Here is a 15,986-nt window from a genome sequence, read left to right on the forward strand (position 1 = left end):
TATTTACAGTGGACTCCTGCAGGCGGCTTTCCCCAGAAATGCTGCATCTCATCACGCAATCTCCTTCTTAACCAGGTTCGTGCTCATCCCCTTGGGTCCACCAGATATTGTAGATTCAGATCAAGGGACTCATTTAACCTCCCAAGCTGTTTAGTCATGGGCTCTAGACCATGGACTCTTGTGGAATTTCCACCTAGCGTACAGGTCCCAAGTGTCCAGACTTATAGAGAAGCACAGCAGCTTACTCAAAGATATGCTCCTCAAGCTTTTAAGCCATAAGTGGTCCCCCAAATGGACAGATACTTTACACTAAGCTCTAATACTGCTTAATTCCTGGCCCTCAGGTCTCCAGCTCCCTCACACCTATGACTAGTCTTATCCAGGGACTCCCTTGTTGGTACTTAAAGGGAACCCCCATTCCTTCGACATTAGAGAGGACATCATTCACATCCACTCACCAGAGAAATGCTCCCTTTACCATTTTGATATTTTGATCATCTCCCCATCTCCCACACACTTGTGGCCCAGTAAAGGGTAGATTATACAATATGACCCTCATGTTAGAGAGTCCAAGGAGACAAACCCCAACCAAACTGAGAGACCTGGATTACACAAATTCTACTGACCTAGATGATAAACCAGTACCAGCTGTGAAGCTAAGGCCAAATGTATGTTTTCAATACAACTACATATTTTTTAATTAAAAAGTTCATTCTCTATAAGCAACTCTGTTGATAGAGATCTCCTCACTATCATTACTAACCCTGAGATATAAAGATTTGTTGCTTTATCCTTACCAGGAGTAGGCTTGGGTTAAAGAGCACTAACCTTATAGCTGAGCCAAGTGTGTTTCCGAACTCCTTTGTGTAGATAGAGTAGAAACTTGGGCAATTTTATTTAATCCTCACTTGTATTTCCTCATATGTAAAATGGAGATAATAATAGTATTTACCTTACAGAGTCACTGTAACTATTAAATGTGTTAGTATATGTAAGACTTTGAACAAACCCTGGAATATTAGGCACATAAATGTTACTTATAATCATCATCATCATCATCTCTATCATCTTAATCAACACTATTATCATAAATTAGATATAGCCTTACCATTCTGTGTATAAGAACACACGTTAAAGATGTTGTTAATCAGTGATATTTTAGGTACTTATGTTTACTACTTAAAAGATGCGTCATTATATTTTAAGTGATTTGGAGAATAACTTCGGTGTTTGTCTTCATTTTTTTTTACTTTTCAATAAAATTGAAAAATTTATACTAATGAAAGTATCAAGGCACAAAATTAATTGTGTTCAATGTTTTGTGTTAATAAGGCATTGAGATATTAGCTTCACAGATAGGGAAATCGAGACATAATATGATTACTTTTAAATAAATTTCTCATTTTGACAATGAATAAACCAGTAATTGAATTTTACTTTCTCTATTCTTATCTCAAAAATAAGTTTATAAAAGTGTGCATCGAGTTTGCATATCCTTCCATCCAATCACCTAAACTCTGTCTACCAGGCTATCACTTTTGGGAAGATGATGTAAGAAAGTTTCAAAATATAGCTGGCATAATTGTGCATAGCTGCTGTCAAGAATTCCTAGGCAGAGACTGTCATCTTAAAAGGTTACTGTGACATTTCTAGAATATGCTTTTTCAAATATGAATGAAACATGTTGCCTTTTTGGTTAAGGGTAAGGAAGGCATGGAACCTGAAATTTTCCACAGTACCAAAATTATAAAACAAAGTATTAGAATGCCAATATTAATCAATCACTCAACAAGTATTTATGTAATACCTACTTAGGTGTCCAATGCATTGCTTGGAACTAGCATTTTATCAGGTTTAAGTGTTTAACCAAATGCAACCTAAAAATTAAGGAGCTGCCTTAATCTAAACCATATAGGTGTGCCAATAGAATGTTCCATATGTTGGTGCTACTAAAATACCTACACCCTTTTGAATGAATATTTTCTATGCTCAGAGTTATTACAAAGGCAGAGACAAATTCTACCTGTAATAAAATTTAACTCTTTGAAGAAACAAATATGAAAGTTATGTAGTTAAGATGTATACACATATCATCATGTTGTACACCTTAAACTTATACAGTGTTATATATCAATTATTTCTCAATAAAGATGGGAAATGATAAATAATAATTTCAAACAAATAACTTTGTAGTGCTAAAGTCCTGCTCTTCTAAAAGAAAAGTAGAATATGCCAGAAGCAGAGTCAATCACTGTTTGACTGCTTTTCACAAAGGTTCATTGACATTAACTACATCATTTAGGAAAGATTTATTTTAAGCTATATTAATAGTGGGGATAATGGAAATAAATGTAACCTGTAACACAGTGGCATAGATTTTACATATTGATTAAAAAGTCATTTAAAATCCTCTTGACTGTAAAAGGAGAGAGGTAAAGATCATGGAAAGAGTCTTAAGAATGCTTCTAAATATTTCACATTGTGCAGGTGGTTTCAGATAAATTTGGGAATGAAGTTGCTGTGCTATCCTTCCTGTGGAGTTGTAAATGTCATGTTCCAAATTCAGGATAATTCCACAGCTGGAAAAGAGCTTTCACATAGTGTCTACCAGTTTTCTGTTATGCTCTTATTAATCATTAATTCTTTCCTATATAAATCATTTAATTTAATAAAGAATGTTCATTGTGCTACTAATTTATGCATAACTTAAAATAATCCATTTATAATAATACTAGAAAATAAGGTTAAACAAAGTAACTTTATTTGCCTTTTTTTTGTTTTTGCTCTTACTAATTAAAGTTGTGAAACATGCCTTTTCGCCTCTTCTTTTGCTTAGCTGGTTTCCAGATCTTAAAATGACTTAGCTAGTTCAGCATGGGAGTAAGTATTATATTTGTAGCACTAAAGAAATAAAGAGATTTTCAGGGAAATTGGACACAAAATGTAATATGTATAAAAAATGTTAGAGTGGATGAAAATAAATTAAAGATAGATAGATAGATAGATATAGTTTTGCTGGATTTCTTTTTTTTTTGGAACCCATATTTGTTTTTGAATTTATTTTTTTAATTTTTATTTATTTTTATTATTTTCTAATTTTGTCTGTGTTGGGTCTTCATTGCTGCAGACGGGCTTTCTCTAGTTGCAGCTAGAGGGAGCTACTGTTTGTCACGGTGCATGGGCTTCTCATTGAAGTGGCTTCTCTTGTTGTAGAGCACAGGTTCTAGGTGCGAGGGCTTCAGTAGTTTTAGCTCATGGGCTCTAGAGCACAGACTCAGTAGTTGTGGCGCATGGGCTTGGTTGCTCCATGGCATGTGGGATCTTCCTGGACCAGGGATTGATCCCCTGTCCCCTGCATTGGCAGGCGGATTCTTAACCACTGAGCCACCAGGGAAGTCCCTTGTTTTTGTTTTTAACCATGAGTGTACCTTTTGGCTCCAAGAATCTTTGCTCATTCACATCAATTCTCTCAGCTCGTTTCCATTTTTTGTTTTTTTTCTTGTGGGTTCTTGATTCAAGGTTGTCTCTAGAGTCCATGCACAGGTAAATATGCAGGCTGTTCTCTTTGCATATCAATATCTTCGTATGTTTTGGCAATCTCAACAAGTGAGGCTTTTTAAAAGTAATCAAGAAAATACACATCAAACTCTTTATACCCAATAATCACAGCCTGTAGGAAAAAAAAACAGGAAAAGAATACAAGAAGGACATCAACTCAAACACTGAACCCCAATGTTCTTGGAATGGAAGAATCAACATTGTGAAAATGACTATACTACCCAAAGCAATCTACAGATTCAATGCATCCCTATCAAGCTACCAATGGCATTTTTCACAGAACTAGAACAAAAAATTTCACAATTTGTATGGAAACACAAAAGACCCCAATAGCCAAAGCAATCTTGAGAAAGAAAAACGGAGCTGGAGGAATCAGGCTCCCTGACTTCAGACTATACTACAAAGCTCAGTAATCAAGACAGTATGGTACTGGCACAAAAACAGAAACATAGATCAATGAAACAGCATAGAAAGCCCAGAGATAAACCAATGCACATATGGTTACCTTATCTTTGATAAAGGAGGCAAGAGTATACAATGGAGAAAAGACAGCCTCTTCAGTAAGTGGTGCTGGGAAAACTGGACAGCTACATGTAAAAGAATGAAATTAGAACACTCCCTAACACCATACACAAAAATAAACTCAAAATGGAGTAAAGACCTAAATGTAAGACCAGACACTATAAAACTCTTAGAGGAAAACATAGGCAGAACACTCTCTGACATAAATCACAGCAAGATCCTTTTTGACCCACCTCCTAGAGAAATGGAAATAAAAACAAAAATAAACAAATGGGACCTAATGAAACTTAAAAGCTTTTGAACAGCAAAGGAAAGCATAAACAAGACAAAAAGACAACCCTCAGAATGGGAGAAAATATTTGCAAATGAAGCAACTGACAAAGGATTAATCTCCAAAATATACAAACAGCTCATGCAGTTCAATATCAAGAAAACAAAAAACCCAATCCAAAAATGGGCAGAAGACCTAAATAGACATTTCTCCAAAGAAGATATACAGATTGCCAACAAACCCATGAAAAGATGCTCAACATCACTAATCATTAGAGAAATGCAACTCAAAACTACCATGAGGTATCACCTCACACCAGTCAGAATGGCCATCACCAAAAAATCTACAAACAGTAAATGCTGGAGAGGGTGTGGAGAAAAAGGAACCCTCCTGCACTGTTGGTGGGAATGTAAATTGATACAGCCACTATGGAGAACAGAATGGAGGTTCCTTAAAAAACCAATAATAGAGCAACCATACAACCCAGCAATCCCACTACTGGGCATATACCCTGAGAAAACCATAATTCAAAAAGAGTCATGTACCACAATGTTCACTGCAGCTCTATTTACAATAGCCAGGACATGGAAGCAACCTAAGTGTCCATCGACAGATGAATGGATAAAGAAGATGTGGCACATATATACAATGGAATATTGCTCAGCCATGAAAAGAAACAAAATTGAGTTATTTGTAGTGAGGTGGATGGACCTAGAGTCTGTCATACAGAGTGAAATAAGTCAGAAAGAGAAAAACAAATACTGTATGCTAACACACATATATGGAATCTAAAAAAAAAAAAAAAAATGGTTTTGAAGAACCTAGGGGCAGGACAGGAATAACGACACAGACGTAGGGAATGGACTTGAGGACACGGGGAGGGGGAAGGGTAAGCTGGGCCGAAGTGAGAGAGTGGCATGGACTAATATATAATACCAAATGTAAAATAGATAGCTAGTGGGAAGCAGCAGCATAGCACAGGGAGATCAGGTCGGTGCTTTGTGACCACCTAGAGGGTTGGGATAAGGAGGGTGGGAGGGAAATGCAAGAGGGAGGAGATATGGGGATATATGTATATGCATAGGTGATTCACTTTGTTATAAAGCAGAAACTAACACACCATTGTAAAGCAATTATACTCCAATACAGATGTTTAAAAAAAAAAAAGAAAAGAAAAATAAATATTAAAAACAATAAATAAATAAACCCTCAAAAAAAAAAAATTGAACCCCAGTGCCTTTTAGCAAGGAAGCAGGAGAGTCTTCCTTGGGGCTCTGGTCTTCTGTTCCCTTTCATCATAATCTTTCTCAAAATTTTCCCTGATTAACTGCCCCTTTATCTGACCTTTTTGCAATATTAAATTCCCGTCATGACCCAGACCCCAACCACACCAGAACAGAACCTGAAAAGTCAGTCATTCTCTGACTGTAGTATTTATTTTATGTCAATTCCCGCTATTATAATTTTCAGCACTTTGTAAATATTCCAAGCACATTTACTATATAACTTCGTTTAAATCATCGTTTTGATTTTCTCAGATTTGTGTGTTCTTCAGAATATATCTCTAATTTCCTAAAGCAATTAGTCAAAATAATTTTTGGCTAATTAACATTTATCCTTAAAACAATACCCAAGTACTATATCAGTCTGGAAGTAAAATGGTTCCTGGTAAATGAGCAAAATAATCATTAAGATACCTCCTATAACTTTGAGTAGTTCACTATCTAAATAAAGGAAGAAGCAGAAATATCATATGCATAATATGTATACATACATATTTAAAATTAAGTATAATATGTGATAAATCCAAAAGTACAATACTTATGAATTCTTCCAATATGTGTTTGTTGAATACCTAAACAGATAGACATGATTCTGTGTATTGGACATCACGATGAAAAAACACAAAATCCATGCTCTCATGAATTTTACATTCTATTTGAGGGAGAGAGAAAATAATCATAGTGAATAAGTAAGTCATATAACATGTTAAAACTGTGGTAGTGTTAGGGAGAAAACAAATGCAGTGTAAGAGCAATGAGTGAGTCTAGGGAAATTCTATCAGTAAGGTGGACAGTGTGGACCTCAATTAAAATAGCATTTTATAAAGAACGTATAAAATAGCATTTTATAAAGAAATAAGGACATGGCTGGAGATAGAAGGAATGGTCAGTATAAACACATGAAGTCAGAGGGGAACAGCAAAGGGTGAGAAGCTGGAGCAGAGTAAACGGGAGAAGAGGTCAAAGGGTTCTGGAAAGGCCTTCAGGACATTATAAGGAGTTTGCCTTCTACTCTTGAGTAAAATGAGGAAGGAGTAGAGTTTAGAACCAGGGAGCAATCAAATGGGAAATTCGGTTTGAAAATATTTCTTTGACCTCAGTGCTGATGGTAGAGTATAAGTGGGGCAAGGTGACAAGAGAAAGGCCAATTAGGAAGTTAATGGCTCCTAACAATGGAGAAAACAGGTGTTGATGGTTTCAGTTGGGTAATGGAAATGGTGAGAAGTGGTGGGATTCTGTGTATGTTTTAAAGATGAAATGAATCCAATTGCTTGCATGGGGGATTTGCTAGAAATAGTATGGCCACAACAGTTAAAAAGTTTTGGTGTTGAACAAAACATTGGAGAGAAAAAGGAAAGACTCAGCTCTCTCCTGCACCCTCAGCAGAAGTAACTAGATGCTTCTATCTTACACTATTTTCAACCTATAGGATGTCCAAGCAGCAGCCCTGTACCCCTCCCTGTGGGCGAAACCTGCATTCTTTCAGAGCAATGGGAAGGTCCAGCAGCCAGGTGCAAAAGGACACCAACAGTCTGCTTTATTTCAAGCTTGGGAACAGAGGGCATTTCTAATAGATCTGTAGTAGATTTGCAGTAGATCTGGGGGGGCAACATGTGAGCCAGGGAGGTTCCCTTCGCCGCCACCAGCAGCTGCAGCTTACCTAGTCCTGCAGCGCTGCCCAGGGGTGCCCACCCATGTGCAAGGCCACTGGACAGGGGGCTGCAGCAGAGGGTCAGCCCTGCCAGCAGGGAGGGGGGTGCAGGTGGTGAAGGCATGGTGAAGCCATTATATATAGATACTTAGGTAGATGTGTTGATAGATGAACCCAAATATGTAGATATCCCTAAGTCTCAATGGTACACCTTAAGTTTATTTATTTTAGAGTATCTCAAACATCTAATTACTCATAGTTTATGTCTGGAACTCTTGCAGTTGTGTGACAGTATCTACTTAACATACACAGAGAAACCTCAGTCTAAGAGCATTACTTTTCATTATATAAACGTTCTTTGATATTTCATTGAAAATAGAACCAATGAGAATTGACTAACTTGATCACCATTTCTAATGACCGAAGGTTTATAAATCATTTTATTTCCCTTATCTGAATATTTAAAACATAAAAAAGGATGACAGAATAATTTCTTTTCACTGTACTTTAAAAAGTTAGTACAAGTTAGGTATTTTGTTACAAAGTCTGAGAGTTTTGGTAATTATTTTGCCTTTTTTTCCCCCATTGTCACTAATAGACTAATTACATACATATATATAAATTATATATGATTTATTATTACATCTCTAGGATCTAGAATACTCTTTGATTTTTATAACTGCTCAAAATAATTGATGAATGAACGAATACATGGATGCATAAATGAAAAGTCCATAGTTGTCCGATAAAATCAACATGTTACTGAGCGACATTTTTCCCCACTCCCCATATAAAAGAAATTGTGGACATAGAATAATCTATATATTGGGCCTGCTTTTGGGAGAGCATAATGTAAGGGAAACTTACAGTCTGAGCAGGTCCTTATAGGTGTATTTTTAATTTCAGGATCTCCAAGAAATTAATTATCACCTTCATTATCAAAAAATATTAGGATATCTGATACCAAGGACTGCTTCAGTACTCTGAAAGATTATTTCTGTACAATATAGATTTTATATTGCCAAAGAAGCCTGCTAATCAATCTCCTTAAAGAGAATTTTTGGAAACCTGGTTTGAATAATGCAAAAGCTCACTGATTCTCTAAATATATAAAAATTGGATGACAAAATAAATGATAGAGCAAGTTAATGTCAGTCTAAAATTATCTGAATGAGGATAATTAAAGATATTCAAATAAGAATTCCAATTACTGACATCTAATATTAATAAAAATAACTAATGCTGGAAATTTTTAAACTAATTTTTATTCAAATGAATATTATAGTTTGAATCATAACTAATGTGAAATGCTCGTGAGATATACCTTCTTTTATCTTTTCCATTTGTTGCTGATTTTATTTGAATAAATAAACCTTCTAGCATATTGAGGGTTTTCTCTTCAGTTCAACATATATGAGCAAACTTTTTTTTCTTTAAATGTTGTCCTTCTGACAGTCAACCTTTTGGGTGGGTGAATGGGTTCTTGGAATATAGGAAGTTGACCAAGTTAGGTTTTACTGTGGTCTGATGTGTCAGCCTTGTAACGTGACTGTAATTTTAATTAGACCACACGGGTTGTTTTTCTTTCGTTACTAGATTACTATGCAAACTAAAATGTCTGTGGTCAGAGGGATATGTGTCTTGCAGCCTGGAAGCTGGGGGAAAAAAAGCATTCAAGAAGATTGAAATAATTAATTCTGCATTAAGGATATGTCAATATTGCCCTCTGACTCACTCCAAACGCATACCATTTTCACTAATTGGAAAGCACACAAATCTTTGGTATTGTTTACGATAAACTCAGCAGAGAATGTGACTTCCTAGTGTAGGCCCAACAGAGTGCTCCATTTATGAATAAATCATGTTTGGATCTTGAGAAAAGAGGCATCAGTTAGTGGCAGTTGGCTTCCCTGAATCTCAGGAACTCTGGATAGTTAACTGCCAGTACTTTTTTATTCCTTTCTATTGAATCATTCATTGACAGAAAAACAGACTTTGTTACCAATATGTAATATGTAATGCATTTTGGGAAACTTTACATAATTACATTGCTGTATCTTAATGGAATATTCAGCATTATTACTGTCATTACTAGGCATTTCAAAGTCACCGTGGGAGGTAAGCATATTTTCCATTAAAAGATTATTTCAGTATGAAATCTGTCTGAACTATTAGTGCCCATAAACCTGAATAGCACAAATGTCATACAAAAAAAGGAAACGTTTTATTCTTTCAGATATTATTTTAGTGAATAAAGACAAAATGAAATTACTGCATTGCTGGTGTTTGGGGTATTTAGCATAAGGCTGGTCATGTTTTACATTTGCTTATATGGTACATTTTTAGGTGATCTGTAAATGACTATCACTCTTAATGCAGAGTTTTTCACATATCACAGCATAGCAAGACACATTGGAAAAATAATTCTTCCCTAAATCATATTAATTTGGTTAGAGCTCTCAATAGTAATGATAATGATTTTGTGTTCTTACCTGTATTCAGTGTAATTTTGTACCAAGAAATTTAGTCTGTGGAGAAACTTTTTCTCCCTAGGGAAAAAAGAAGCTAGAGACAAGGTAGTTGTAAAAACTGGTTTATTTTTTTTAAAAATAAATACAAAAATATAAATATAAAACATTAGCAGATAGAATTTGATGAAATGAAATTGCACAAACGTTTGTATACCAGGTTGCATATCACACCTACTAACACCACATGTACATTTTTTTTTTTTAATTTAACATACAGAACAGGATATACCTTAAAATTTTTCTTCACCTTTAAGAAACGGAAGCGGCTTGTTTGTGAGGCTGCTTAAGGGAGAACTAGCCTGTTCATGTTTCTGAAATTATCTTTTATTTCCTAAGAAGGACAACACTGAATTTCCATAGCTTTGGCTCTTGGAAGTGATTAAATAAAATGTCGTATATATTCCATGAGACATCCTACAGGGAATAATTAATGTAATTAATGAACAAATTAAAAAGGAAATGGGAAAACAAATTGTGCTGAGTGGCAGGAAAATTTTCCTGAATATCAAATATTGTGAAGTGGAGACGGTGTCGGTAAAGTTACTTCCTCTTGCTTGAGCAGAACATATATCCTAGGTTAAGAGTCTTTGTCACTTTCCCCGCCACCGTACATTTCCGCCAGCTTATTAAACCGAGGCCCCCATTCTCGGAGGTAATCGTAGTTTTGGTCCCCGTCAGTGGTACCTGATTCTAAAGAACTCAGAGATTCCGCGATGGAATCGTTTCCTTCGTAGGCATACGTTGCAAGTGAGTCGTAGGGCGGTGCGGTGGGATCCAGATCGTGCTCTTTTAGCCTTTCGTTAATGAAATCCCGGACATCCGTGTTATCCGGAGCTGTCGGAGTCCTCCGTGGGATAAATAAAGTTTCCGGAATAATATCTCGCCGCAGCTTTTTTTCCTCAATAGCTGCAGGATTCCTCAGGGTGCCGATATCAAAGGCCTGGGTGTCTTCCTCTCCGCCACCTTCATCGTTATAGCTCACAATGTTGTCTCTGATATCTTCTTTAGACAAGATCAGAGGCTCTTTTTTCCGCTGTCTTTTCAGAGCTGCAAACAGTACTACTATAACTTGAAAAAAGAAAAAAGATGCATTAGAGGTCCATCTGAAACACATATTAATAAATAACGAGTGGAAGTACTATAAAGGAGTTTGCTATTTAGGTTTTCTGGAACTGGTTAGAATTTAGGGTTAATTTTGTATTTCCATAATTTTTTTTCTGCGGGGCTTGTGGGGAGGGGGAGGCGTGAGAGGAGAGGGGAGTGTTGAAGGATTTAGCCAGTATGGTTAGAGTTTAAGAACAGTGATTCTAATTTACTTTTAAAGCAATGTGAAAGGTTTTTTCAAATACAGTGACTTATTTTATCTATTTTTCTAAGAACTGTTTAAAGATAGTTCCTGATTGTACAGACATTATTTATACTTTGCATTAAATAGTGACATAAGATGTTTAAAAAATAGACACAAATCAAATTCAGCTTCAAATAAAACAATGAAGAAGGGCAAAAATATGCCCATATTTTTACATCCTTATGCAATATTAAAAAGGCAGCTGTCTTCACAAGATATGGAGTATCCATATCTGTTAAATAGCTTTGCTGATGGATTTACATATTTTTTTCCTTACATTGTTACTAGAAGGCCTTAATTACTGGGAAAAAAAGACCACATTATTTAGACATTATTAGTTTAGAAATTTATGAGGTTTTCCATTGAAATATATATCACTCATGAGATCAAAAAAAAAATTGCTGGATCACATGATGGCAAACAGTAAATTCAAATTACTACACTGAATTAACTACAAAAATTATGTATGAATTTCAGCTATATGTATCTTAATGAGTATAGATCCACAAGTAGAAATGTGTATCATTCAGACAGGACATTTCCATACTTCCATGGGAAGGTATCAATAATAATAATAATATACTTATTATTTTAGTAATCATAATAATGGTAATAGCATAAATGATAGGAGAAAGCTAAAATCATTTTCCCTCTGGTTGTATTAGTTTCCCACCCCCTCATTCTTTATCCCCAAACATTTTGGTCATAATCCTTTAAAAATGATGATTTAGAGAAACAGATGTGAATTCAGTTAGATGAGGAAAGGAAGGGAAAATATCTTACCAGGTATATGTATGAAGAAATATCTATATTTATTTAGCCTCATTAGAACAAACATTTAAAGGATATGGGATTTATTACTGGTCTTGACTGAACGTGTCCCCTAAAAATTCATATGCTAAAGCCTAAATAAATTCCCAAAGTGATGGTGTGTGGAAGTGGAGTCTTGGGGAAGTAATTAGGTCATGGAGGTGGAACCCTCATGAATGGGATTAGTGCTCTCTTGACATGACACAGGAGAGATGATTGCTTTCTGCCCCTTGAGGATACAAGAGAAGACAGCGGTCTGTGAAATAGGAAGTATGCCCTCCCCAAACATGAAATCTGCCAGTGCCTTGATCTTGGACTTCCCTGTCTCCAGACGGTGAGAAATAAATTTCTGTGGTTTAAGCTACCAGTCTATGATATTTTGTTATAGCAGCCTGAATGAAGGCAATTATGTAATTATGTAAAGTGGTATTAAGTTATGTTTTCTGTTTTATTAACTTAGAACAGTAAGACTTCTTGCCCTCAAGCTTGTGTGAGAGGGCAGACAAGGGACTTTTCTTAATGCAACAAAAAAGAAAGTTTTAATCCATTGACAACTGTTCTTGACCTTCAAAGTGATTAAAAAATAAATAGGCCACCACCAAGAGAAAGAAAATGTTTATTCTTCAAGTTTTTGAGAAAATGTGACCTTTTATTTTGGCTAAATTCATCATTTGTGCACACACATAAACTTGTGATGTAACGATTTTAAACCTCAGATTGCTTTTGATCAGCTAAAGGATCTTAGCCAGTAAAAAACCTTCTAATAACGAGGATAATGAAACTTACTAAGATTGGCTTCAAAATCCCAGTTCATTTCACTGCTTCTTGAAATGTCAGATACAGTGTTTTTTGATTAGAGTCACAAGAATACTCACAATAGTTTTAAGATAATGCAACTAGAGAGTAAACAATCTGATTTTTAACTCAAAAGCAGTTAAAAAGCAATTTGTTCTGGGTTATAAAATCAAGTATTGTTGTTTTAGGGACACATGAACGAGGTAAAGCGCTATGTTAACATTATATAAGTGAAGAGGTAAGCTAGTGAGGCCATTGTCCAGCTGTAGTAAGAACCAAAAACAGTGGAAATAAACTTTAGATTTCCTGAAAAACTACATATAAAGACTGACGGGCAAGGTGCCTTGCCTTAGCTCAGCCACTCAGAAATTGTGTAACGTTGGAAAACGTTTAGAACATCTCTAACTTTCCTTTTCATTATTTAAAAAGGGAAGGTAATGACTCTATCTGATCAGATAAAATATTTTTATATAAACAACATTCCACTGTTAACTGCTGTCTGTCTTAAATTTGGGGGTTAGTTTTAGGGGAAGTATTTTAATAGTAACATTTCTACTTACAAACACAGTGAAGTAAGCCATCTAGGAAATAATCACGTTTTCTTACCCAGCAGAATAATGATGCAGAGGAGAATGGCGACCAAGGCCCCCGTGCTGAGACCCGCGGGAAGGAGCAGGGCCTCAGCGCTGCAGGACTGCATGTTGCCTTGGCTGTCACACGCGCACACTCTGATGGTGAGTGTCCCAGTGCTGCTCTGAATCGGGTAATCGTTGTCCGATATCACCACAGGCAAGAGATAGGTGCTTATGTCGTGTCTATTGAATCCATTTTTTCTGGTTAAAATTCTGGCAGTATTATCTAAAATAAATTGTAACGTATTACACATGGCTTGGGACAATACATTTGTCTCATCCTGATCACCGTGGTTTGACACAAAAAATAAAAAGTTGTTTGTGTGAAATACAAAATTGATATCAACTTCCCTATCAAATATATACAAGGCAATTCAAATATAGATAAGATAAATAAGACAGTTTGAGGAATCTAATACCGTTATTACTTATTAGATTTTTAACTAATTTTCAGATGTTTTCAAAATGGTGAATTTTTATAAGTGAATCATTTATCAAGACTATAGAGATGGTAGCATATTGTTTATCAGAGTTTTCAAAAAACATAAATATTATGCATACCAAAGAAAAAATTATAGTAAATGTTTTTTATTTACAAGTGTGTGTGCCCATACACAAAACACACATTAATCCAATATTCATGAAGAAAAATATGACTGGGTAAATTTTAACTATAGTTGTACTTTTAAAATCAATTAAGCATTCAAAAACCTTCAAGAGTCCCGATGTATGAAGAACAGTCAGCAAGTTACTTAATATTTTTGAACTTTGATTTCCACCCATTAAATTGAATACAGTGTGTAACTCAAGGCATTGGTGGAAGACACTAACGTGGAGTGCCTAACAGACACAGAAAGAAGTAGGGACTTAATCAAGGCTAGCATCCTACTACCTAGTATATCGCTAATGATATTTCCTTTATCCAATAACTCACCCAGTATCCTTAAATGCAGGTTGTGCATCTATATAATAATATTGAAAAATAAAATCAATATATACTTGGATGATAATTTCCTATTCTGTTTGTCCAATGTGCTGGGTCTTGTTTAGCCAATCCCATAAGGCTGCTTAAAATGCCAATGTAGGGAAGGGAGTGAGTTAGGCAATTGCTAAATCAAACCAACAGGATAGCAAAATTTAAAAAAAAGAAAAAAAAAGTGACAATCTTTTTGCAGGTATAGTGGTTGAACATAAAAGAATCCTTTCCTAAATTTTAGCAAGAAGTTAAATCTTAGTACATCAGTTAACTACCGCATAATCTAGGAAAGTAAATTAGCAAAATAGAAGATGCGCATAAGCAAATTTAAAAAATAAAATGTAATACTGATAATTTTGCAATTCTGATTTTTCTTCCAAGAAGTAGTAGGATACAATTCTTCCTTTCTCAAACCTACACTAAAACAAACATTTACACGCATATGGGTATTTTCATAATCTTCTTGCCTTACGCTTTCTTAACTTTTCAAAAATTTCTAAATCTTAATTTTGCCTGCAATAGCTTTGATACATTGAAGAGCCAAAAGAAGTTTGACCCTAAACTAACAATTCTGCTTGAATCATTTTATTAAATATTCAGAAAGTCATCATATAATAATGCTTTTGACCTGTAAGTTAGTGAAAAGTGAGGCATTTTTAATAATGTGATACCAACTGTGGTATCACAGAAGCAGGAAACATATTTTAAGAAAGATGTAGAATTAAAGATTTTAAAGATGAACATATAGACAAATGCAAGGGTATTGTCTCAAGAAGGTCAACTTTAAGGTGATGTCTATGTCATTGGAATTTCTTTCAAAATTCACCCAATAACAGAAAATAGTGAATTTATGCAAGATTAGATCAAATATTCCATCAGACTTTACTGGCATTCTATTTAGTGTATGTTCAGGTTTGTATTCATATGGCTTCAGCCCTTGCTTTGAGTAACTTATGTAGGATCAGGAACTCTACCCAATATAGGAAATTGCTACTATTTATCAAAAATTAATTAAGATTAGCCTTGAGTTGCTTCCCCAGTAACTGTGAAGTGCTGTGATAAGATAGTACTATTTCAAGTCTCTATTACTTTTTAAAATTGAGAGGTGGCTTGTTGAGATCCGGGGCTCAGTTTAACAAGAACATAAAACAAATTAAAATACAATTAGAAAGTGGTACAATACAATACAATATTGTCAGCTCAGTACTAAGAATGTCCCGTCTAAATTCTATGTTTAGGTTACCAGATTCAGCGAATTAAAATGATGGGTCCTTTTCTGATATTCAGATATTACATCTGATATTGGGCATTTTGTATTTTATTTGCCAATTCTACGTTAATATTTCCAATCACAATTGTTTTAGGTGTCCAGAGGGACAGAAAAGATAGACATTTCAGAAGCTCAGATTTAGTAAACAGATGTTACCAACCGATGCCTCCCTTCAGCTGATTTGTGCAAAGATCCTACTATATCAAATATCTCAAGTAGTAGTTGCTCAGTGTAAAACTATCCATTATCTTAAACTGCTTTCTGACATTCTGAAAGCCACCTAGATATGCTATAGCAACCTGGCTCTGCCAGCGTACATACACAGTTAGGAAGGTATTG

General features: G+C 35.2%; 1 protein-coding gene across 1 annotated transcript in view; it reads right to left on the reverse strand.

Moving 5' to 3' along the window:
• Positions 1-3,044: 3,044 nt before the first annotated feature.
• LOC309623707 (cadherin-10) overlaps positions 3,045-15,986 on the reverse strand; it is a 128,876-nt gene continuing 115,934 nt past the window's right edge. Inside the window, exons 10-11 of the mRNA XM_082380807.1 lie at positions 13,376-13,627; positions 3,045-10,884 (exon numbers count right to left, since the gene is read on the reverse strand). Of these exons, the coding sequence (XP_082236933.1) occupies positions 10,394-10,884; positions 13,376-13,627 (743 nt within the window). The 3' untranslated portion in view covers positions 3,045-10,393. The remainder of the gene's footprint in view (positions 10,885-13,375; positions 13,628-15,986) is intronic.

Source organism: Balaenoptera borealis (assembly GCF_965194805.1).
Source record: "Balaenoptera borealis genome assembly, chromosome: 2".
In the NCBI taxonomy this organism is placed as follows: domain Eukaryota; kingdom Metazoa; phylum Chordata; class Mammalia; order Artiodactyla; family Balaenopteridae; genus Balaenoptera; species Balaenoptera borealis.